The sequence below is a fragment of the Carettochelys insculpta genome, chromosome 7 (assembly GCF_033958435.1).
Source record: "Carettochelys insculpta isolate YL-2023 chromosome 7, ASM3395843v1, whole genome shotgun sequence".
NCBI lineage: Eukaryota > Metazoa > Chordata > Testudines > Carettochelyidae > Carettochelys > Carettochelys insculpta.
Genome location: NC_134143.1, coordinates 75,830,121 through 75,856,343, shown reverse-complemented (window position 1 = coordinate 75,856,343; position 26,223 = coordinate 75,830,121). Strand labels below are relative to the sequence as shown.

General features: G+C 54.3%; 1 protein-coding gene across 1 annotated transcript in view; it reads right to left on the bottom strand.

Moving 5' to 3' along the window:
- Positions 1-22,417, bottom strand: part of ABCC2 (ATP binding cassette subfamily C member 2) — a 97,293-nt gene extending 74,876 nt beyond the window's left edge. Inside the window, exons 1-4 of the mRNA XM_074999378.1 lie at positions 22,339-22,417; positions 5,389-5,562; positions 869-1,015; positions 210-344 (exon numbers count right to left, since the gene is read on the bottom strand). Of these exons, the coding sequence (XP_074855479.1) occupies positions 210-344; positions 869-1,015; positions 5,389-5,562; positions 22,339-22,380 (498 nt within the window). The 5' untranslated portion in view covers positions 22,381-22,417. The remainder of the gene's footprint in view (positions 1-209; positions 345-868; positions 1,016-5,388; positions 5,563-22,338) is intronic.
- Between the last annotated feature and the right edge of the window lie 3,806 nt (positions 22,418-26,223).

Here is a 26,223-nt window from a genome sequence, read left to right as displayed (position 1 = left end):
AGAGCTGAAGCCCTATGAGGGGAAAGATGGAGAGCGATTCTCCTGCACCTCCCTTTACAGCGTTCCCCATGGGTGTGTGCGCAGGCTGGGGTGTGAGCTAAGAGCCTACAAGCAAGGAGGTTTTCCAGAGCCAGGCCATGCCCCAGGGGCAGAGCTGGGCGCGTGAGGGATTTCCTAGGCCCCAGCCCTCGGTCCCCACCACTCCTGACCAGCAGCGCCTTCCGTATCAGTGTCTGGAGCTGGAACACCCCACAGAGCAGGGAGAGAATCCAGAAGAGGAACAGCACTCCGGAGTCCCTGCGCTGGTGGCAGCGCTGAGTGTCATGGAGCAGCAGAACCAGGAACTGGAGAGAGAGGGAAGTGGGTCACAGCAGTGCGTTCAGGGAGTTGACCACAGGAACCAGAGCAATGTAACCCAGGCAGGGGACCCCTGCAGCTCAGGACCCAGAGATTATACAGGAGCCTCAGGCAATCACAGAAGCAGAAACAGGCTTCCCAGTATTGGCTTCCACTGAAAATGTGAGCTGAGGGTAGAAATGCAAGGATCACTGCCTGAGCATGCAGAGAGAGCATCCCATCAAGCCCCTTCCCTCCACAACCCTCCCACTGAATGAGGGATCGGCCCCACAGCCTAATGCTGCACACATCTATCCGCATGTCACCTATCCCACCACTGCCCGTTGAGCAGCCACAAACTGTCAGTGGGCTGCTGCCAGCCCACCTGTCCCCTGGGAGAAGGCCTCGCTCTGCTTGGGCGCTTTCCTGAGAGTCAGCCTGACCCTCCCTACTCTGCGTTCTCCCCTCTCCCAGCTGCATCCCCTGGAGGAGCTGCAGGAGTTCAGCTGCTGGCGGGCGCGGGGGCACTCACCCACGTCACAGTGTACAGAGCTGGATTGGTGTACTGGACAGCTGGGCTTCTGCTGGCGGGTGTTGGGTGGGGGTACTGGCCAAAGTCCTCTGCAAGCGTGAAGACCAGGTCAGCCATTGCTGTCAGTAGCAGCAGTGCAGTCAGCACCTGCGGAAGAGCAGCTTTTAGGGGACACATTGGCCTTATCCCCACCTGAAGGGTCACAAGGGACCCAGGGCTGCCAATGCCACTGCAGGGGAGTGGCAGCGTTCCCACAGACCCACACCCTGTCACATCCCTGTACGCCTTGCAGGCTCAGCAGCACCCCTCTAGTCCCAACCCATGGCCAAGGTCCTGCTCTGGCGGGGAGGGCTGCGTGCCCCTCGCTTGCCCATCTGCCCACGCTGCACTAGCCCCTTAAGCAGAGTATTCAGGGACCTACAAAGCCCGCCCCCTTGTATCCCTCAGCCCAGGGTATTTCCCTCCAGCCCCTGCATTATACACCTCAGCCCAGGGCATTTCCTCCCCCGCCCCCGGAACTATACCCCTCAGCCCAAGGCATTTCCCCCCTTGCCCCTGCATTATACACCTCAGCCCAGGGCATTTCCCCCCACCCCTGCATTATACACATCAGCCCAGGGCATTTCCTCCCACCCCTGCATTATACACATCAGCCCAGGGCATTTCTCCCCCACTCCTTCATTATACACCTCAGCCCAGGCCATTTTCCCCCCGTCCCCTGCATTGTACACCTCAGCCCAGTGCATTTCCCCCCAGCCCCTGCGTTATACAACTCAGCCCGAGGCATTTCCCCCCTTGCCCCTGCATTATACACCTCAGCCCAGGATATTTCCCCCCACCCCTGCATTATACACCTCAGCCCAGGGCATTTCCCCCCTTGCCCCTGCATTATACACCTCAGCCCAGGGCATTTCCCCCCACCCCTGCATTATACACCTCAGCCCAGGGCATTTCCTCCCACCCCTGCATTATACACATCAGCCCAGGGCATTTCTCCCCCACTCCTGCATTATACACCTCAGCCCAGGCCATTTCCCCCCCGTCCCCTGCATTGTACACCTCAACCCAGTGCATTTCCCCCCAGCCCCTGCATTATACACCTCAGCCCGAGGCATTTCCCCCCTTGCCCCTGCATTATACACGTCAGCCCAGGGCATTTCCCCTCTTGCCCCTCCATTATACACCTCAGCCCAGGGCATTTCCCCCCCACCCCTGCATTATACACCTCAGCCCAGGGCATTTCCCCCCCACCCCCTGCATTATACACCTCAGCCCAGGGCATTTCCCCTCTTGCCCCTCCATTATACACCTCAGCCCAGGGCATTTCCCCCCACCCCTGCATTATACACGTCAGCGCAGGGCATTTCCCCCCACCCCTGCATTATACACCTCAGCCCAAGGCATATCCCCCCTTGCCCCTGCATTATACACGTCAGCGCAGGGCATTTCCCCCCACCCCTGCATTATACACCTCAGCCCAGGGCATTTCCCCGCTTGCCCCTGCATTATACACCTCAGCCCAGGGCATTTCTCCCCCACTCCTGCATTATACACCTCAGCCCAGGGCATTTCCCCTCCCGCCCTCTGCATTATACACGTCAGCCCAGGGCATTTCCCCCCTCCGACCCTTGCATTATACACAGCAGCCCAGGGCATTTCCCCCGACCCCTGCATTATACACGTCAGCCCAGAGCATTTCCCCCCACCCCTACATTATACACCTCAGCCCAGGGCATTTCCCCCCACCACCACCACCTCTGCATTATACACCTCAGCCCTGGGCATTTCCCCCCCACCCCTGCATTATACACCTCAGCCCAGGGCATTTCCCCTCCACCCCTGCATTATACACCTCGGCCCAGGACATTTCCCCTCCGCCCCTGCCTTATACACCTCAGCCCAGGGCATTTCCCCTCCACCCCTGCATTATACACCTCAGCCCAGTGCATTTCCCCCCCACCCCTGCATTATACACCTCAGCCGAGGGCATTTCCCCCCCAGCCCCTGCATTATACACGTCAGCCCAGGGCATTTCCCCACAGCCCCTGCACTATACACCTCAGCCCAGGGCATTTCCCCCCACCCCTGCATTATACACCTCAGCCCAGTGCATTTCCCCCCACCCCTACATTATATGCCTCAGCCCTGGGCATTTCCCCCCAGCCCCTGCATTATACACCTCAGCCCAGGGCATTTCCCCCCCACCCCCTGCATTATACACCTCAGCCCAATGCATTTCCCCCACCACCACCACCTCTGCATTATACACCTCAGCCCAGTGCATTTCCCCCCACCCCTACATTATATGCCTCAGCCCTGGGCATTTCCCCCCAGCCCCTGCATTATACACCTCAGCCCAGGGCATTTCCCCCCACCCCCTGCATTATACACATCAGCCCAATGCATTTCCCCCACCACCACCACCTCTGCATTATACACCTCAGCCCAGGACATTTCCCCCCCACCCCCTGCATTATACACATCAACCCAGGGCATTTCCCCCCACCCCTGCATTATACACCTCAACCCAGGGCATTTCCCCCCACCCCTGCATTATACACCTCAGCCCAGGCCATTTCCCCCCCATCCCCTGCATTGTACACCTCAGCCCAGTGCATTTCCCCCCAGCCCCTGCATTATGCACCTCAGCCCGAGGCATTTCCCCCCTTGCCCCTGCATTATACACAGCAGCCCAGGGCATTTCCCCCGACCCCTGCATTATACACCTCAGCCCAGGGCATTTCCCCCGACCCCTGCATTATACACGTCAGCCCAGGGCATTTCCCCACGGCCTCTACATTATACACCTCAACCCAGGGCATTTCCCCTCCACCCCTGCATTATACACCTCAGCCCAGGGCATTTCCCCCCCACCCCTGCATTATACACCTCAGCCCAGGACATTTCCCCTCCGCCCCTGCCTTAAACACCTCAGCCCAGGGCATTTCCCCTCCACCCCTGCATTATACACCTCAGCCCAGGGCATTTTCCCCCCACCCCTGCATTATACACCTCAGCCCAGGGCATTTCCCCCCCAGCCCCTGCATTATACACCTCAGCCCAGGGCATTTCCCCCCACCCCTACATTATATGCCTCAGCCCTGGGCATTTCCCCCCAGCCCTGCATTATACACATCAGCCAGGGCATTTCTCCACCACTCCTGCATTATACACCTCAGCCCAGGGCATTTCCCCCCACCCCTACATTATATGCCTCAGCCCTGGGCATTTCCCCCCAGCCCCTGCATTATACACCTCAGCCCAGGGCATTTCCCTCCACCCCCTGCATTATACACATCAGCCCAATGCATTTCCCCCACCACCACCACCTCTGCATTATACACCTCAGCCCAGGACATTTCCCCCCCACCCCCTGCATTATACACATCAACCCAGGGCATTTCCCCCCCACCCCCTGCATTATACACATCAACCCAGGGCATTTCCCCCCACCCCTGCATTATACACCTCAGCCCAGGGCATTTCCCCACAGCCCTGACATTATACACGTCAGCCCAGGGCATTTCCCCCCCCGGCCTCTGCATTATACACGTCAGCCCAGGGCATTTCCCCCCTCCGACCTTTGCATTATACACAGCAGCCCAGGGTATTTCCCCCCTTGCGCCTGCATTATACACCTCAGCCCAGGGCATTTCTCCACCACCCCTACATTATACACCTCAGCCCAGGACATTTCCCCCCCCGCCCCTGCATTATACCCCTCAGCCCAGGGCATTTCCCCCTCCCCTCAGCCTCTGCATTATACACCTCAGCCCAGGTCATTTCCCCCCACCCCTGCATTATACACCTCAGCCCAGGGCATTTCTCCCCACCCCTGCATTATACACCTCAGCCCAGGGCATTTCCCCCCTTGCCCCTGCATTATACACCTCAGCCCAGGGCATTTCCCCCCCACGCCTGCATTATACACCTCAGCCCAGGGCATTTCCCCCCAGCCCCTGCATTATACACGTCAGCCCAGGGCATTTCCCCCCACCCCTGCATTATACACCTCAGCCCAGGGCATTTCTCCACCACTCCTGCATTATACACCTCAGACCAGGGCATTTCTCCACCACTCCTGCATTATATACCTCAGACCAGGATATTTCCCCCCACCCCTACATTATACACCTCAGCCCAGGACATTTCCCCCCCCGCCCCTGCATTATACCCCTCAGCCCAGGGCATTTCCCCCTCCCCTCAGCCTCTGCATTATACACCTCAGCCCAGGTCATTTCCCCCCACCCCTGCATTATACACCTCAGCCCAGGGCATTTCTCCCCACCCCTGCATTATTCACCTCAGCCCAGGGCATTTCCCCTTCCCACTGGATTGTACACCTCAGCCCAGGGCATTTCTCCCCCACCCCAACATTATACCCCTCAGCCCAGGGCATTTTCCCCCCGCCCCCACATTATACCCCTCAGCCCAGGGCATTTCCTCCCACCCCTGCATTATACCCCTCAGCCCAGGGCACTCCATTATCTTCCAGCTCTGTTGAGCCAAAGCCTGCCAACCTGTTTGGTGAGGTAGATTTTGGTGAGAGATGACTTGTTGGTCCTGGATTTAAGCATGGGAAGAAGCTTCCAGGGAGCAGAAATCCAGAGAAAGCCCAGAGGGATCCAAACAAGCACAGTCTGTTCGAAGCAGAGCGGCAGGTCAGGCTGGGGCAAATCCAGCAATGAGGCATTCTGAGTGGGACAGAAAAGTGAGAGCAGAATCAATCATCACATCTCAAACTCGCCAGCGACCACTGCCTAGGGCAGCCCACCCCTGCAGCTGCCCAACCCAGAACCTCCCACCCTCGCATCCCCCTCTTTGCTCCAGAGTATCCCTCCCCCTACATGCTCCCTCATGCCAGGCAGCCAGGAGCCTCTCCCCATACACACATCAGCTTTCTCCTGCAGCGCACCTCCTGCTAAATAGATACCGGACCCCTGACCTCCCACAGTGCTATTCCCCTTAAACCCCAACTCGACCCTAAGCCATCAGAGCACCAATCCTCTGAAGCATAGATGTACTTTAACTTATACATTTGGGAGTGCAGCTGCAAGCAGGCCAGTGGGGCTGTGGGGGAAGGGAGGACCGAAATTATGTGCCTGCCTGCAGGAGCATCTTTCAGGTTTGGGAGGGACGTGGAATTTTAACCATGAGTCCCAGGGCTACTTAAGCTTCCAAAAATGCTTGTGTTTTTGCAGATGAGAACTCGGAAATATCAGACACGGAGCACTGAATCTAATTCCTATACCAAGAAAGAAAGTGAAATGAATATAAGACCCACTCCACTCTAACGCCAACAGGCTCTGACATTGTGTAACAAGTCACTTAAGGGATGCTAGTTAGGCTTCACATAATGCATGTTCTCACTGGGACACCTTACGAATGTCAGACGGGATTATCACGGTGACCTCCTGCGCATTACAGGCCACAAAGGCACAGGCTGTGAGCCCCATGGGCCTGAGGTGCTCAGGCACCATGAACAGTCAGGGCCAGGGGCTCAGCTCCAGCAATGTTTGGATGAAGTCTCTCCCCCTGGTCCTGCCTGATGCTGAGTTTGAAAGCAGGCAGATATGGCTGCACCTGTGTGCCCTCGCCTGCCACCAGCTGGCAGCTGCTTCTTGATGTAGATAGGAGCAGTGCCAGAGGCTGGCTGTCAGCCAGTGGCCCCTGACAGCTGTACCTATGAGGGAATAGCATGATTGGCAGTCCTCCCTCCCAGCACCTACGGTGTAGTGACGATGAGGGGGCTTCCTGGAGAGCAAGGGGAGAAGACAGACCTCAGCTGAGCACCTTTCGCTTACTGAGAGGGCTGCTCTGAAGGCTTAGGGCTCGGGTGAGTTTTTAGGGGCAGTGGAGTTCTGGGAGGTTAGGGGATGGGATGGGGCAGGGTGTTGGGCTCTGCGTACCATCAAAATTTCTGCAAACCTGAAGCTCCTGCTCAGAACCTCACACCACACTCCCGTAATAGACCCCAGTCTCTGGCTGAGTTACTGTAATCCAATGTGATCCTCCATACCCATCAGCTCTCTCCCAACCCTTACTTTAAAAACTGCTCTACACCTTTTTTTTAATGTTAAGAGCCACCAGTCTAGTTCAGGTTTGGTTTAGGTGGAGCCCACCCTTCCTGTATAGGCTCCCCCTTCCATAAAAATTTCCCCAATTACTAATCAATCTATAATCCTCCCCCTCTACACCATCATCTCATCCACTCATTGAAGCCCTGCTGTTCTGTCTGTCTGCCTGACCCTGAGCATGGAACTAGAAACATTTCAGAGAATGCTACCATTGAGATCCTGGATTTCAATCTCTTTCCCAGCAGCCTAAATTTGGCTTCCAGTACCTCTCTCCTACACTTTCCTATGTCATTGGTACCTATCTGTACTACCACCATCACCACCAGCTCCTCCCCAGCACTACACATATGTCCATATAGATGTCTTTTGAGATCATAGAATCATAGAATCATAGAACACTAGGACCGGAAGGGGCCTCGAGAGGCCATCGAGTCCAGTCCCCTGCCCCGACAGCAGGACCGACCACTATCTACACCATCCCTGATAGACATCTATCTAATCTGTTCTTAAATATCTCCAGCGAGGGAGATTCCACAACCTCCCTTGGCAACTTATTCCAGTACTTGACCACCCTGACAGTTAGGAACTTTTTCCTAATGTCCAACCTAAACTTCCCTTGCTGCAGTTTAAGTCCATTGCCTCTTGTTCTCTCCTCAGAGGCCAAGAAGAACAAGTTTTCTCCCTCCTCCTTATGACACCCTTTAAGATATCTGAAAACCGCTATCATGTCCCCCCTCAATCTTCTTTTTTCCAAGCTAAACAAGCCCAATTCTTTCAGCCTTTCTTCATAAGTCATGTTCTCCAGACCTTTTATCATTCTAGTTGCTCTTCTCTGGACCTTCTCTAACTTCTCCACATCTTTCTTGAATTGGGGTGCCCAGAACTGGACACAATATTCCAGCTGAGGTCTAACCAGCGCAGAGTAGAGCGGTAGAATGATTTCTCGTGTCTTGTTCACAACACACCTGCTAATGCACCCCAGAATCATGTTTGCTTTTTTTGCAACAACATCACACTGTTGACTCATATTTAACTTGTGAGCTACTAGAACCCCTAGATCCCTTTCTGCTGTAAGATCCACAACCTTTGCACCAGGCAGGCAAGTCACCAAGCAGTTCTCCCGGTCATTGTAAACACAGCTGTCTATGTTACTCAAGATCAAACCCCCATTACTAAATCATAGAATCTTAGACTCACAGAGCTGGAAGAGACCTCAAAAGGTCGAGTCCAGCCCCCTGCCCGAAGCAGGATCAACCCCCAACTAAGTCATTCTAGCCAAGACTATGTCAAGCTGGGATTTAAAAACCTTCAGGGATGGAAGATTCCACCACCTCTCTAGGCAACGCATTCCAGTGCTTCACCACCCTTCTGGGGAAGTAGTTTTTCCCAGTATCCAACCTACTCCTCTCCCTCTGTAACTTCAGACCATTACCCTTGTTTTGCTGTCTGTTTCACTCCATCTTTTTAGAGCTCCCCTTCAGGAAGTTGATGGCTGCTATTAAGGCTCCCCTCAGTCTTTCTTCTCTTCTGCAAACTCTCCTCATAGGGCATGTGCTCCAGCCCCTTAATCAATTTCATTGCCCTCTGCTGAACCTGCTCCAGCACATCTACATCCTTTCAATACCGGGGGGGCCAAAAACTGGATGCAATACTCCAGATGTGGCCTCTCCAGTGCTGAATAGAGGGGAACAACAACTTCTCTAGAGCTCCTCAAAATGCTCCTCCTAATGCACCCCAGTATGCCATTGGCCTTCTTGGCTACAAGGGCACACTGTTGACTTACATACAGACTCTCACCCACTATAATCCCTAGGTCCCTTTCCTCTGCACTGCTACTTAGCCAGTTGGTCCCCAGATTATTTCCATCTGCTCTAGTTGGATGTTCTCCTTCCATGAGACCTTCACTTTCCTCAACAGCACAGGGGCTGTCTGACAGGGGGTGGATGGGATACTGGAGAAAGGCAGATCCATCGAGAAGACAAACAGCAGTGTCTACACTAACTTTTTATCCATAATAAACACACCCTGGCTGTGTCTACACGTGCCCCAAACTTCGAAATGGCCATGCAAATGGCCATTTCGAAGTTTACTAATGAAGCGCTGAAATGCATATTCAGCGCTTCATTAGCATGCGGGCGGCAGCGGCGCTTCGAAATTGACAAGCCTTGCCGCCGCGCGGCGCGTCCAGACGGGGCTCCTTTTCGAAAGGACCTCGCCTACTTTGAAGTCCCCTTATTCCCATCAGCTCACGGGAATAAGGGGACTTCGAAGTAGGTGGCGTGCTTTCGAAAAGGAGCCCCGTCTGGACGCGCCGCGCGGCGGCAAGGCTCGTCAATTTCGAAGCGCCGCTGCCGCCCGCATGCTAATGAAGCGCTGAATATGCATTTCAGCGCTTCATTAGTAAACTTCGAAATGGCCATTTGCATGGCCATTTCGAAGTTTGGGGCACGTGTAGACGTAGCCCCTGTGTCCAGAGGACTCATCCCCCTTTGAACTCCCCAAGCCTCGTTCCTCCTTGGAGCACTCGTACGTCTACCACACCAACGCCCGTCTCCCACTGAGCACCTGGCCCTGTGCACCTTCAAACCATCCCCCCAACACACTTGTCCACCTATGCAATCCCAACCCTTCCTCACAAACCAACCAGCCCCCCACGCACCCTGACCCATCTCCACTGAGTATCTGCCCCCTGCACTCCTCCTCCTACTGCATCTGTAGCCTGTTTAATGTAGTTATGGTATATGGTCTAGGTTAGACATTAGGAAGCCATGATAGTTTAGCTAACTGAGGCCTAGAAGGATCTATGCCTATCTGTCTTTCCTGTCAGCAGTAACGCAAGTGGCCTGCCCGGTAAACAGGGCATGAGGGGAAAGCCTGGGCAAGTTAACTTTCCGTATGTAGGCTAGTAGCGGTGTGTCATATCAGTCTGTGCCACCTAAAAATACCTCTCAGACATCAAAATACACCCAAACTTTTCCTCACTTCAGGGAAATAATATAAGATCATCTGATCAATTCAGGTAAAGGGGTCCAAGCGGGAATTTCGCCTTGAGCTCTTTTTCAAAAACAACGGGATGAAAGAATAAGATCATCGAAACACGGGGGTCTCAGCAAGTATTCAAGATTTGATTAGGTCAGACCCTAATTTAGTTAACATGAAGGAAAAGGGTATAAAAATCCTTTGGGAGAAATAGAAGGTAGCGTAGAAGAATGTTCGATGCGACGCATGTTAAGCTGTGCCAGACGGGTCCGCACCAGCGGGGTGCCTATCACCCTGACTCTCTGTCTCTGTCTGTCTGTCTGTCTCTCTCTCTTTTCTTTATTATTTTCAAACTCTTGCTTTTTGCTAGAACTCTCTGCTAATTCTTTCCTTTTCTAAACCACCACAATACCTCCTTTCTAACAGGTGGAAGTGAGCTGGTCTCTGTTTCTAAAGAGCTCAAAAAGAGCCAGAGAGCATTGCATCCTGTTTATCTAGCATAGGTTTAAACCATCAGTGCAGTTAGTAAAGCAATAGGTATTGCATAGAGGTATTGTTAAGTGGGGGATATGGAAGTGTCTGGGGTAGAGGTAGTACCTTTGACTCTCCGGCAGCTGCGCCTTTTCAGGCAGACGGAAGCACTGGTCCTCACCCACCGCTCAACTTTCACTGTTGGGGCCTAGCAGCTGTTGTGCATTACAGCGATGCCATCCCCTGGGCAATTGCGTCAGCTCGCAGGCGAAACATAGTGAGAGGGGTCTGGTCTGTCTCACATACCGACCTTATGGAGGGACTTGTTCCTTCTCCCTTCTAATGCAGTCTCAACGGCAGACCAGGAGGTGTGGTGCTGCAAATCGACAACTCCTGTGAAGGCGGAGGAAGACGCCCCACTGCCTTGTGGGTTATTCTGGGAAGGTGTAAGGCTAAGGGAGTAAACCCTGACAGAAAATCCGGAGGGGAGTCCTAAGGCGGTTCTGTGTCAACTTCTGGCACTGTCCTGACAACTCCCGCAGCTGAGCTAGTACCAAACGTAGAGGTTATCCTTTCCTTTGGACTATATCAGTAAAGCTGAGAGTGGGGGCCTAGCGTATGGGCAGCCCAGTGTCTCCATAAAAATTGCCCAGACTTGTGCCTGGAGAGGTACTCCAGCATCGCTTAGCAGCGTTGAACCAACGCAGGAGGCAACAGATACCGGTTATAAGCTCTTGCTCAATTGGTGTAGAGAACGAGCGCCAGGGGTTGCTTCCAACGGTGGAAGAGATCATTGTATCTCATTGGACAGTCACCGCCCGCCTTAAGCTGGGCAGTCCCCAGCCAGTAGGGTACTGTCTTGCCACAGTTCACTTGCTTCACTGGGTGCATGAGGCTTAAGGTTCCCAAACCTGGCTAGTGACTGAAATGAGCAGCAGACAAACCAACAAGAAAATTATTAAGAAAAGGAAATCATCAAAGTTTCAAGCTTGCTTGTTGGAACGTATGGACCATGTTGACCGGTTTGACTGAAGATCTTCAGGACATCAGCGACACCCGAAAGACCGCTGTCATCAACGAGGAACTGAAGAGGCTCCAAGCGGACATTGCCACTTTGCAGGAGACGCGACTTGCAGCTTCGGGATCCCTAAAAGGAAAAGAACTACACCTTTTTCTGGCAGGGTAAAGCCCAAGAGGGAGCATGGTGTCGGCTTTGCCATCAGAAACACCCTTCTGCAAATGGTGGAACTAGTCACGGGTGGACCAGAAAGGCTCCTTCAGGTCAAACTTCAAACCTGCGCTGGTCCTGGCCACCTGATCAGTGCTTACGCTCCAACCCTGAACGCCAGACCAGAAGCAAAGGACAAGTTCTATGATGAGCTCAGTGCTGCCATAGTGCAAATACCTGCTCGTGAGCAATTGTACCTTTTGGGTGACTTCAGTGCAAGAGCTGGAACCGATTGTGACTCGTGGCCCTCTTGCCTAGGTCACTTCGGTGTGGGAAAAATGAATGACAACGGACAGCGTCTCCTCAAACTTTGCACATATCACAATCTGTGCATCACAAACACATTTTTCCAAACCAAACCACAGCACAGAGTGTCATGGAGACACCCACGCTTGAAACACTGGCACCAATTAGACTTGGTCATCACCAGATGCGACAAACCTCAAAAATGTCCTCCTGACACGCAGCTACCATAGTGCTGACTGTGATACAGATCATTCGCTAGTCTGCTCCAAGCTCAAGCTGAGACCCAAGAAGCTGCACCACTCTAAACCAACTGGAAGGCCCCACATGGATGCCAGAAAGACGGCAAACTCAGAAAAAGCCAAAATGTTCAGACAGACGCTTGAGGAGAATCTGCGCAGCAGCCCTGGGGGTGCTGATGTGACATCCAGATGGCAGCATCTGAGGGACACAATCTGCAACACGGCCTTGTCAGTGTTTGGAAGAAGAGCTGGGAACACAAACGACAGGTTCAAAGCTAACTCCGATGAGATGATTTCAGTCATCGAAAAGAAGCGCGCTGCACTCCTGGAGTACAAACGCTCACCCAGCCAGAGTACCCAGCAAGCACTCAGAGTAGCCAGAAAAATAGTACAGCAGACAGCCAGGTGCTGTGCCAACAACTACTGGCTTAAGCCATGCAGCAGTATCCAGACCTGTGCTGACTCTGGTAATCTCAGGGGAATGTATGAGGGCATAAAAAAGGCAATGGGACCCATCCAGAACAAGATGGCACCTCTGAAATCCAAATCTGGTGAAGTCATCACTGACAAAGCCAAACAGATGGATCTCTGGGTCGAGCTGTACTCATGCGAGAATACTGTGGTTGGTACAGCCCTCAACACTGTCGAGCTGCTGTCAGTCATGGACAAGCTGGACCAGGAACCAACTGTGGTCGAATTGAAGAAAGCTATTGACAGCACTGCAGTAGGAAAGGCCCCAGGCCAGGATGGTACACCATCAGAGGTAATCAAGTGTGCCTTGGACATGCTCCTGGAACACCTACATGAGCTGCTGTGCCTGTGCTGGAGAGAGGGTGAGGTTCCACAGGATATGCGGGACGCCAGCATTGTAACCTTGTATAAGAACAAAGGAGACAGAAGCGACTGCAACAGTTACTGTGGAATCTCCCTCCTAAGCATCACTAGTAAATTGTTCGCTCATGTCATCTTCAGCAGACTCCAGAAGCTCACTGAGAGGGTGTATCCTGAATCCCAGTGCGGATTCCACGCCGAGAGATCTACCATTGACATGATCTTCTCCCTGAGGCAGCTGCAGGAGAAATGCAGGGAGCAGAGGAAGACACTCTATGGCCATGTCTACACTAGCCCCAAACTTCGAAATGGCCACGCAAATGGCCATTTCGAAGTTTACTAATGAAGAGCTGAAATGCATATTCAGCACTTCATTAGCATGCGGGCGGCTGCAGCACTTCGAAATTGACGTGCCTCGCCGCCGCGCAGCTCGTCCCGACGGGGCTCTTTTTCAAAAGGACCCTGCTTACTTCGAAGTCCCCTTATTCCCATGAGCTGATGGGAATAAGGGGACTTCGAAGTAGGTGGGGTCCTTTCAAAAAGGAGCCCCGTTGGGACGAGCTGCACGGCAGCGAGGCACGTCAATTTCAAAGTGCCGCGGCCGCCTGCATGCTAATGAAGTGCTGAATATTTATTTCAGCGCTTCATTAGTAAACTTCGAAATGGCCATTTGTGTGGCCATTTCGAAGTTTGGGGCTAATGTAGACACAGCCTATGTCATTTTTGTCGACCTGACCAAGGCTTTCAACTTGGTCAGTAGGGATGGACTGTTTAAATTGCTCCACAAGATAGGCTGTCCACCACGGCTACTCAAGATGATCCAGTCTTTCCACAAAGACACGAGAGGAACCATCCAATATGACGGCACATTGTCGGATGTTTTCAGCATCAAGAGTGTCGTCAAACAAGGATGCGTCCTTGCTCCGACATTGTTCGGGATCTTCTTCGCACTGCTCCTGAAGCACGCCTTTGGATCTTCAACAGAGGGCATCTTTTTGCACACAAGATCTGACGGGAAACTGTTTAATCTTGCAAGGCTGAAGGCTAAATCTATGGTGCGGGAAGTCCTCATCAGAGATATGCTGTTCGCAGATGACGCTGCTGTAGTGTCACACACAGAAGGCCAGCTTCAAAAACTGCTGGATCAGTTCTCCAAAGCATGCAAGGACTTCAGGCTTTCCATCAGCCTAAAGAAGACAAATGTACTTGGTCAGGACGTTGCTGAACCTCCATCAATCAGCATTGACAATTACACGCTAGAGGTCGTCCACGAGGTTACTTACCTCAGGTCCACCATCACCGACACCCTGTCACTGGAGTCTGAGCTAAACAGGAGGATTGGAAAAGCAGCCACAACTCTGTTCAGACTTAGCAAGAGAGTGTGGAACAACAACAAGCTGTACACTCACACCAAAATGCAAGTCTACAGAGCCTGCATCCTCAGCACCCTCCTCTACAGCAGCAAGTCTTGGACCCTGTACACCCACCAGAAAAGAGGCTGAACGTCTTCCACTTGCGCTGCCTCAGGTGCATTCTTGGGATATCATGGAAGGACAGAGTGACCAACACTGCCATCCTCGAGCAAGCTGGAACTCCAACCATGCACACCCTCCTCAGGCGGTGGCGGCTCTGCTGGCTTGGCCACGTCCACAAGATGAATGATGGAAGGATCCCAAAAGACATCCTGTATGGCGAGCTAGCCTCTGGCAAAAGACCTCCCAGACACCCCCACTTGCACTACAAAGACGTCTGTAAGAGGGACCTCAAAGAGGTAGACATTGACCCAGATAGTTGGGAAGAGCTGGCAGACAACCACAGCAGCTGGAAGCAGGAACTACACAAAGGCCTTCAGAAGGGCGAGATGAAGATCAGACAGCTGGCAGAGGAGAAGCAACCCCGTAGAAAGGACAGCAAGGACCTGCCAGACACCCACTACATATGCAGCAGATGTAGCAAGGGCTGTCACTCTTGTGTGGGCCTCCACAGTCCCAGTCAACACTGCAAATGACGATCTTAAATGGAGTTACGAAGGGCGCAATCCATAGTCTATGCAGACTGAAGGATGCCTACCTACCATTTTTAAGTAAGATCTTTTCATTGTAACCTAACTGCGATATATATCTATTGCAGTGTGTATTGGTTAAGTGCTGCATACATGCCATTGTGCTATCAAATAAAATACCATAAGTAGTACTAAAATCATTGTCTCTGTTCTGGCTGGGAATCCCGAAAACTTACCTCCAGTTTCAGCTTGAAGCTCTGCCTCAGACTTCACTGTTGACTCGGGGGAGGTGCAAACGCATAATCTTCACTGTTAAATCAGATTGGCGAGCCTTCCCAAATATATATATCTAGCAACCTTGATCCTGGGTCAACACATCCTCTCCCGCGCAGCCTTCATCCCTTGTGCAACCCCCAACCCCATCCTGCCAAGAACTTCTGGGGTCCCACCCTGCCCCGGGGAGCAGTCATCCAGCTGCAAACAACCTATGACCCCCTTAGAACATTCAGCCACACTCCCCTGACCCCCATCTCCCCCAAAACACCCAGCCGCACTCTCCTCCACTTCTTTGACCCCATCCTCTTCAGAACACCCGACCACACTCCTTGGCACGTCCCTGGCCCCATCCCCACAAAACAACCGTCCGCACTCCCCTGACACCATCCCCACTGAACAACTGGCAACACTCCCCTGACACCATCCCCACTGAACAACAGGTAGCACTCCCCTGCACTCGCCTGACCCATCCTCCCCATAACAACCGGGGACACTCCCCTGAACCCATCCCCACAAAACAACCAACTGAAATCCCCTGCACTCCCCTGACCCCATCCCCACTGAACAACCAACCGCACTTCCCTGCACTCCCCTGACCCCATCCCCACTGAACAACCAACCGAACTCCCCTGCACTCCCCTGACCCCATCCCCACTGAACAACCAACCGAACTCCCCTGCACTCCCCTGACCCCATCCCCACTGAACAACCAACCGAACTCCCCTGCACTCCCCTGACCCCATCCCCACTGAACAACCAACCGAAATCCCCTGGACTCCCCTGACCCCATCCCCACAGAACAACCAACCGAAATCCCCTGGACTCCCCTGACCCCATCCCCACAGAACAACCAACCGAAATCCCCTGGACTCCAACCCCATCCCCACTGAACAACCAACCAAACTCCCCTGACCCTCATCCCCACTGAACAACCAACCCCACTTCCCTGCACTCCCCTGACCCCATCCCCACTGAACAACCAACCGAACTCCACTGCACTCCCCTGACCCCATCCCCACTGAACAACCAACCGAACTCCCCTGCACTCCCCTGACCCCATCCCCACGGAACAACCAACCGAACTCCCCTGACCCTCATCCCCACTGAACAACCAACCGCACTTCCCTGCACTCCCCTGACCCCATCCCCACTGAAAAACCAACCGCACTTCCCTGCACTCCCCTGACCCCATCCCCACAGAACAACCAACCGAAATCCCCTGGACTCCAACCCCATCCCCACTGAACAACCAACCAAACTCCCCTGACCCTCATCCCCACTGAACAACCAACCCCACTTCCCTGCACTCCCCTGACCCCATCCCCACTGAACAACCAACCAAACTCCCCTGAACTCCCCTGACCCCATCCCCACTGAACAACCAACCGAACTCCCCTGCACTCCCCTGACCCCATCCCCACGGAACAACCAACCGAACTCCCCTGACCCTCATCCCCACTGAACAACCAACCGCACTTCCCTGCACTCCCCTGACCCCATCCCCACAGAACAACCAACCGAAATCCCCTGGACTCCCCTGACCCCATCCCCACAGAACAACCAACCGAAATCCCCTGGACTCCGACCCCATCCCCACTGAACAACCAACCGAACTCCCCTGACCCCATCCCCACTGAACAACCAACCAAACTCCCCTGGACTCCCCTGACCCCATCCCCACTGAACAACCAACCGAACTCCCCTGCACTCCCCTGACCCCATCCCCACGGAACAACCAACCGAACTCCCCTGACCCTCATCCCCACTGAACAACCAACCGCACTTCCCTGCACTCCCCTGACCCCATCCCCACGGAACAACCAACCGAAATCCCTTGGACTCCCCTCACCCCATCCCCACTGAACAACCAGCCGAACTCCCCTGACCCTCATCCCCACTGAACAACCAACCGCACTTCCCTGCACTCCCCTGACCCCATCCCCACTCAACAACCGGCTGCACTTCCCTGCACTCCCCTGACCCCATCCCCACTGAACAACCAACCGAAATCCCCTGCACGCCCCTGACCCCATCCCCACGGAACAACCAACCGAACTCGTCTGCACTCCCCTGACCCCATCCCCACTGAACAACCAACCGAACTCCACTGCAATCCCCTGACCCCATCCCCGCTGAACAACCAACCGAAATCCCCTGGACTCCCCTGACCCCATCCCCACGGAACAACCAACCGAAATCCCCTGGATTCCGACCCCATCCCCACTGAACAACCAACCGAACTCCCCTGACCCTCATCCCCACTGAACAACCAACCCCACTTCCCTGCACTCCCCTGACCCCATCCCCACTGAACAAGAAACCGAACTCCCCTGCACTCCCCTGACCCCATCCCCACTGAACAACCAACCGCACTTCCCTGCACTCCCCTGACCCCATCCCCACGGAACAACCGGCCGCACTTCCCTGCACTCCCCTGACCCCATCCCCACTGAACAACCGGCCGCACTTCCCTGCACTCCCCTGACCCCATCCCCACGGAACAACCGGCCGCACTTCCCTGCACTCCCCTGACCCCATCCCCACTAAACAACCAACCGCACTTCCCTGCACTCCCCTGGCCCCATCCCCACTGAACAACCAACCGAACTCCCCTGGACTCCCCTGACCCCATCCCCACTGAACAACCAACCGAACTCCCCTGACCCCATCCCCACTGAACAACCGGACGCACTTCCCTGCACTCCCCTGACCCCATCCCCACTGAACAACCGGCCGCACTTCCCTGCACTCCCCTGACCCCAACCCCACTGAACAACCAACCGAACTCCCCTGCACTCCCCTGACCCCGTCCCCACGGAACAACCGGCCGCACTTCCCTGCACTCCCCTGACCCCATCCCCACGGAACAACCGGCCGCACTTCCCTGCACTCCCCTGACCCCATCCCCACTGAACAACCTACCGAACTCCCCTGGACTCCCCTGACCCCATCCCCACTGAACAACCAACCGAACTCCCCTGACCCCATCCCCACTGAACAACCGGCCACACTTCCCTGCACTCCCCTGACCCCATCCCCACTGAACAACCAACCGAACTCCCCTGCACTCCCCTGACCCCATCCCCACGGAACAACCAACCGCACTTCCCTGCACTCCCCTGACCCCATCCCCACGGAACAACCAACCAAAATCCCCTGGACTCCGACACCATCCCCACTGAACAACCAACCGAACTCCCCTGACCCTCATCCCCACTGAACAACCAACCGCACTTCCCTGCACTCCCCTGACCCCATCCCCACTGAACAACCAACCGAACTCCCCTGACCCTCATCCCCACTGAACAACCAACCGCACTTCCCTGCACTCCCCTGACCCCATCCCCACTGAACAACCAACCGAACTCCCCTGGACTCCCCTGACCCCATCCCCACTGAACAACCAACCGAACTCCCCTGACCCCATCCCCACTGAACAACCGGCCGCACTTCCCTGCACTCCCCTGACCCCATCCCCACTGAACAACCGGCCGCACTTCCCTGCACTCCCCTGACCTCATCCCCACTGAACAACCAACCGAACTCCCCTGGACTCCCCTGACCCCATCCCCACTGAACAACCAACCGAACTCCCCTGACCCCATCCCCACTGAACAACCGGCCGCACTTCCCTGCACTCCCCTGACCCCATCCCCACGGAACAACCAACCGAAATCCCCTGGACTCCGACCCCATCCCCACTGAACAACCAACCGAACTCCCCTGACCCTCATCCCCACTGAACAACCAACCCCACTTCCCTGCACTCCCCTGACCCCATCCCCACGGAACAACCAACCAAACTCCCCTGGACTCCCCTGACCCCATCCCCACTGAACAACCAACCGAACTCCCCTGACCCCATCCCCATTGAACAACCGGCCGCACTTCCCTGCACTCCCCTGACCCCATCCCCACTGAACAACCAACCGAACTCCCCTGCACTCCCCTGACCCCATCCCCACGGAACAACCGGCCGCACTTCCCTGCACTCCCCTGACCCCATCCCCATGGAACAACCAACCGAAATCCCCTGGACTCCGACCCCATCCCCACTGAACAACCAACCGAACTCCCCTGACCCTCATCCCCACTGAACAACCAACCCCACTTCCCTGCACTCCCCTGCCCCCATCCCCACTGAACAACCGGCCGCACTTCCCTGCACTCCCCTGACCCCATCCCCACGGAACAACCAACCGAAATCCCCTGCACTCCCCTGACCCCATCCCCACTGAACAACCAACCCCACTTCCCTGCACTCCCCTGACCCCATCCCCACTGAACAACCAACCGAACTCCCCTGCACTCCCCTGACCCCATCCCCACGGAACAACCAACCGAAATCCCCTGCACTCCCCTGACCCCATCCCCACTGAACAACCAACCCCACTTCCCTGCACTCCCCTGACCCCATCCCCACTGAACAACCAACCCCACTTCCCTGCACTCCCCTGACCCCATGCCCACGGAACAACTGGCCGCACTCCTCTGACTCTCATCCCCACAGAAAAACCAGATGCACTCCCCTGACCCCATCTGTGATGGAGTGTGTGTGGGGGGGGTGCGTGTGAGAGAATCAGGCTGGATGTGTGTGTGACTGGCAGAGCAGCTCCCAGTAGTTAAGGATGCCCCCCGCCCCCCAACCTAAGCTGGCAGGTAACACCTCTGCCTTGAACAAAGAGCAGGGAGGAGCCGAGCGGGGCTTGAATCGGAGGTGGCAGTTAGAAGCTGGTGCGGGGAGAGGGAGCTGGCAGGCAGCCAGCCTGGCAAGGGGGGAAGCTGCACCCCAGAGGGGCACCCCTCGGGCTCCTCTCCCCAGGACGGGTTGGAAGGACTGTCTCTGCCGGCTGCACTGACACCTCTGTGCTGAGCTGGGCTCTGTCGCCTCATAAACCTCCTGTTCTACCTGCTGAGTGAGAATCACTCCTGCCTGTGGACGGGGTGCAGAGCTTGGGGACCCATGAACCCCATATCCCCACAGAACAACCGACTGCACTCCCCTGCATTCCCCTAACCCATCCTTCCCAGAACAACCGACTGCGCTCCACTGACCCCATCCCCACAGAACAACTGGCTGCACTCCCCTGCACTCCCCTGACCCCATCCCCCTCAAAGGACTCAGCCTCCTGCACAAACCCCAATCTCTTTCCCCACCAGAGCTCTCTGCCCCCTTTTGCACACTCCTCATCTGAGTCCCCTGAGCACCCAGCTCCTTTGTTCCCAACTGCTGATCCCCCAGCTCTCTTTGCACCCCCTGACCCCATCTCCCCGTATACCTGGACCATGGTTCCCTGCACACCCCCTACCCTTCCCCCCAGACCACTTACCTCCATGCACTCCCTAACTCATTTAGCTCCCTGCACACCCCAACATCATAACCCCCAGGGCACTCATCCTCCCATGTGTGATCCAACTGCATCCTCTGCCTGCAACACTTGGCCTGTTGTGCTCGGTCTGACACCATACCTCTATGGAGCACTCTTCCCCCTCTTCCACCCCCACAGCGCCATTCCTCACAAGCACTGTGTCCCCATCCCCCCAGGGCACCCAGCTCCACGCGTACCCCCTACACAGACCCAACCCTATCTCCACCCCCAGAGCACTTGTCTCCCTGTGCACCCCGACCCTATCGCCCTTGCCCAAGCACTCATCTCCCCACACACACTGTCATGATCATGAGGGTTAGCCAGCAGCCTGGGAGTAAAAGAGGTGGGGTTAGTAGGCATCCTTCAGTCTGCACAGACTGTGGATCGCGCCCTTTAAAGTTTCAATTGAGGACTTCATTTACAGTGTCTATTGTGACTATAAAGACCCACACGAGAGTGACAGTCCTTGCTGCATCTCTTGCAGATGTCGTAGGTGTCTGGCAAGTCCTTATTGTGCTTTCTGTGAAGAGGTGGGGTTGGCCTACAGGAATGTAGGTAAGAATTTCAAACTGGGACAAAGGAATTTTTCGGCTCCTCCCTTTTCTGTCCCCTGGTCCTCCTTCTTCTTTCCAGCCATAAGGGAGACAGAATATCTCCCTCCAAGAACAGGCCCTCCAATCTTCTGTAAGTAGGGTACAGGTTAGATAGACCCGTTAGGCTTTATTGTTTTATGGTTTGGGAAGTGGAATCTAATGTCTGTGCACTTTTTAAAAATGTCCTTTTACGCTCCTTGTAACTCAGTTCTAGGCCCATGGTGGAGACTCCCCATTTGTTCTACTTTGTGACTCTTCCATCTCGCCATGAGGCTCGCAGCGCGAATGTTGTTGTACTAATAAAAGTTCTCTCCTTTTCTTTTTGTTAACCTGGTGTTGGTCAATGGTTGTGTCCTGGTTTTTTTACTTTTGGGGCTGAGATTTCCCAAGTCGTCTCTCCCTGGTTCCCTCGTTGTGACTCGGGTGGGGGCAGCGAATTTTACCCCCACAATCCAAGGTTATTTTAGGGTTTTGGGCGGGGGGGGGAGTTTACACCCAAACCTGGCACAGGAGGTTTTGGAGGTAGTTTTGCTGGCCCCCACTTCTGCATTTGTCTTGCTAGAGTGGGGAAGGAGCCAGGACACACATTGTGCCCCAATTCCCCCACAGAGCACTTGGATCCCAGCCACCTCTCCAACCCTGAACCTCCACAGCATCTTCCCGGGGTGCCAGCACAGTCCCTGACACCTGCCAACACTGAGTTAAACCGGCTGCTTCCCTCTCCGGAGCAGAGACAGCCATGGGCTGCTCAGCTCACAGTTACCGTCCCCTTGGTGTCCTGCTTTGCCAGAAAATCAGATGGTAGAGCTGTTTTGTGTGCAACACCCATCACCAGGCCCATGCATGTGGCACCCATCACCGCAGTCGTGTGTGTGCAGCAGTCAGTGTCCCTAAGACTGTGCATGAAGTGCCCAGTGCCCCAGGCAATCTGTGTGTGCAGTACCCAGCACCCCAGGCCTGATCCAGACAGGGCCCTCAGCACTGGCGCCACACTCATGAGAAATTACACTGAAAAGCCAGATACCCAGCCTGGGCCATCCTCTTCCTACCAAGGGGCTTTGCTTGTGGAAGGACTGGGCCTGGTATTTTCTGCTCTGCCCGTGGACCCTGTGTGCTCCTGCTGTGGTGGGAGGGCTGTGGAGGATATGCAGTTGCTCACCCAAAAGATGGAGCCACAGAATTCATCCAGTAGCACTGGCATGGCCCAGAGGTGCAGAAAGCTTGCAGCTCCTTCCTCTTCGCTCGCTGCAAAGGTGTCTTAGCCCTGAATGGCTGAGCAAGGTAAAGATCATCAACCCCTCCCAGGAGGATGAGATCAGATCCTGACAGAGGGTAGTTAATTGTTAATTCACTCTTGCACAATGCTCCAAAAGAAGCAATGACCCGGTGTCCCCAGGGTCCCCATGCAGGCAGACCCGCAGCTGGGAGCTACATGGAGCCTGCATAGTCAGCTATTTCAGCTCAGCGTATGTCTACTCTGCAAGTGAAAACATGCAGCTAACTAGCAGCACCAGCTAGCTCTGTAGCTCTGGGCTTGTAAATACCTGCTGGAGCCTGGGCTCTAGGACTTGGCAAAGTGGGAGGGTCTGAAATGTCAACACCACAATTCAATGTCCTCTTAGCCCAAGCCAGCTGACCAGACCTAATGCAGATACAGCCCTGCGGAACAGCTGGCAGGGACCAATGAAGACACCTGCTTGGGGAACAGCTGGCCAGAGCCAATGCAGATATGCACTTGTGGAACAGCTGGCTGGAACCGATGCAGATATACATTTGGGAACAGAAGACCAGAGCTGGTACAGACACACTCAAGGAACAGCTGGCTGGGGCTTATGGGGCACACTCAGGGAACAACTGGCCAAATTCTGAGCAGATGCACACCCAGGGAACAGATGGCCAGGACCAATGCAGATACACGCTCAGGGACCAGCTGGCTGGGGCTGATGCAGATCCACGCTCAGGGGCCAGCTGGCCGGGGCCAGTACAGACACACATTCAGGGAATAGCTGGCCAAGCCTGGTGCAGGTATGTGCTGAGGGAACAGCTGTCTGGGGCTGACGCAGATATACTGTATTACTCAGGAGCAGCCCAGGCTCAGAAATTTCAGCACATCTAAGCTGTGATCCATGGGATGCCCCAGGAAGAGACAAGATCACACTGACATGGTGAAACTTTCAGCAGCCCGAGGAAGACAAGTGTTGACAAAGTGTAAGAAGAGGCTCACCCCGCGAGTGTCAGGTAGGGTGGTAAACTCCTCTGTCTCCCCAGCCCCACGGTCTCTGTGCCCCCCAGCCCTCTGTGCCCGGTTCATCCCCCTCCATATTCCACCCCACCCCTACTGGGTCAGGCTGGCAGAGCTGGCCTCCTGGTGCACGAGCCCTCGTGAGCAGCTGGAGTCTAACAACAGAGGCCCCACGGTGAGCATCCAGTTTCCTTCTGGGGAGCCCCGGGGACTCCTCACCTCCTCCCCAGGGCCCCAGTTTGCAGAGTACCTTGGAGCTGGGCATCCCTGACTCCCACCCAGGACCAGGTGCTGCAGCACCTCACAGCCCTGCTGGCTGGGTGAGCATAGCAAGGGTTGAGATGACTGCACTGGCACATACAATGTGCTCAAAGGGGACCCTTCAGTACTTACATCAAGTGGGACTATGGGCCAGGAAATGGACCTTGAGGTGTCCCACAGCACTCCCTCCATGCCTTTGGAGCAGGGATGGTCACTCCTGGTGAGGCTGCTTGGATATCAAACCATAACTGTGTAAGTAAAGGAGTGCAGCGCTGAGTGGGCAGCCAGCGGGGGGCACAGGAGAAGTTACACACTCTGTCTTCTAAATGTGGAATTGGACCCACCCTTGCAGAACCTCCTGAATGGCAGCAGGTCACGCAGGGGCTCATGGAAGGCACGTGTGGGGAATGCTGGAGCAGACTGGGGTAAGCCAAGAGAAGATGTGCTGTCTCATTCCTTATGTAATTAGTAACTAGCTCAAGGTCAAACAATGATTCAATAAGTAATTGTGCTGCCATTAATCACAAGCTATCCATAGAGAGGGAGGTCCAATGTCCAGGGATGACAGTGCAGAACTCTCACCAGTTAATTATTAAGAGATTTCACTGAGTAAATATCACCTTCATTTTACAAATAACGCCAGTCCCACCCCATGCAGGACCCTTCAGAACAGTGTGTCTCCATGTCTGGTCGGCAGACTCACAGAACACTAGAACTGGAAGGGACCTCAAGAGGTCATCAAGTCCAGTCCCCTGTTGTCATGGCAGGACCAAGCAGAATGTAGATAATCTCTGTTAGATATTCATCCAACCTGTTCTTAAACATCTCCAGTGATTGACATGGTACAACCACCCTAAGCAATTTTATTCCAGTACTTAGTCACCCGGACAGAAAATTTTTCCTAATGGCCAACCTAAAGCTCCCTTGGTGCAATTTGAGCCCATTGCTTCTTGTCCTAGCATCAGAGAATAAGGAGAACAATTTTTCTCCCTTCTCAAATTTTCAAGTACCTGAAAGGACAACACCCTTTTAGGTACTTGAAAGCTGGTATCGTGTCCCCTCTCAGCCTTCTCTTTTCCAAACTACACAAACCCTCTTCCTTTAATCTTCTCTCATAGGTCACATTTTCTAGACCTTTGATCATTTTAGTTGCTTTTCTCTGGACTTTCTCCAATGTCTCCATCTTTCCAGAAATGTGGTGCCCAGAACTGGACACAGAACTTCAGCTGAGGCCTAATCAGTGCAGTGTAGAGCAGAATTATTTCTTGTGTCTTGCTCACAACACTCCTGATAACACATGGAAGCGTGCACATCTCTCAGATCTCCGAGTCACAGGTAAGGGAGGAAGCCAGCTGGTCCCTGGTACCAAAAAGGATAAGAAACACACTGGGCAGGTGCCACAACATTCCTGAGGACACCCATGAATCTGCAGCCTTGCACACAGGAAAGGCTAGAGAAAACAGCCATTCATAGTGCAGAACGCCCCATCCGGAATATAGACTGGGACATCTCTTTGGCCGTGTCTACATGTGCCCCAAACTTCGAAATGCCCACGCAAATGGCCATTTTAAAGTTTACTAATGAAGCGCTGAAATGCATATTCAGCGCTTCATTAGCATGCGGGCGGCAGCGGCGCTTCGAAATTGACGCTCCTTGCTGCCGCACGGCGCGTCCAGACAGGGCTCCTTTTCGAAAGGATGCCGCGTACTTCGAAGTCCGCTTATTCCCATGAGCACGTGTAGATGTAGCCTTTGAGCCACGTCTTTCCTCCTTTCTTGGTCACCATGGACAACTGTAGCCTTCCCATAACTTGAGCCTGCAACCTGGACCAGGCATCAACTTTGACTCGGCTCTCTCTCTTGATCCTCACATCCAGGCTGTGTAAATCTTTCCATCTCCTTCTGACTAACTTATTTATAACCACTTAAAAACTACTGTTTTGCTTAATAAAAACTCATTCATTTATAGTCAAGCCCAGCGTAAACTCTTATTACCCAGGGAGGGCTACCACTGTGCATATCCCCTTTTCATGGATAAAGGGGACTTAATAATGAGCCCTCCCTGTGCAAATATTTTGCACAGAGAGGGACAGATTTATCTGGGGGGTTGATCCCTTCTGAAGGTTGATTTCCTGGGTGCTGTGCCCTAGAACTGCACCTGCCCCAAGCAGTGGTTAATCAGTGTCCGCATTACTATGAAGTATTGGAGGGGTAGCCGTGTTAGTCTGGATCTGTAACAGCAACGAAGGGTCCTGTGGCACCTTACAGACTAACAGAAAAGTTCTGAGCATGAGCTTTTGTGAGCACAGACTCACTTCATCAGATGCTGGTCTTTGAAATCTGCAGGGCCAGGTATAAATAAGCCAGAGCAAGGGTGGGGATAACAAGATTAGCTCAGTCAGGAGGGGTGAGGCTTACTACCAGCAGTTGATCTGGAGGTGTGAACACCAAGGGAGGGGCAGCTGCTTCTGTATTTAGCCAGCCATTCACAGTCTTTGTTTAAGCCAGAGCTGAGGGCGTCGAATTTGCAGATGAATTGTAG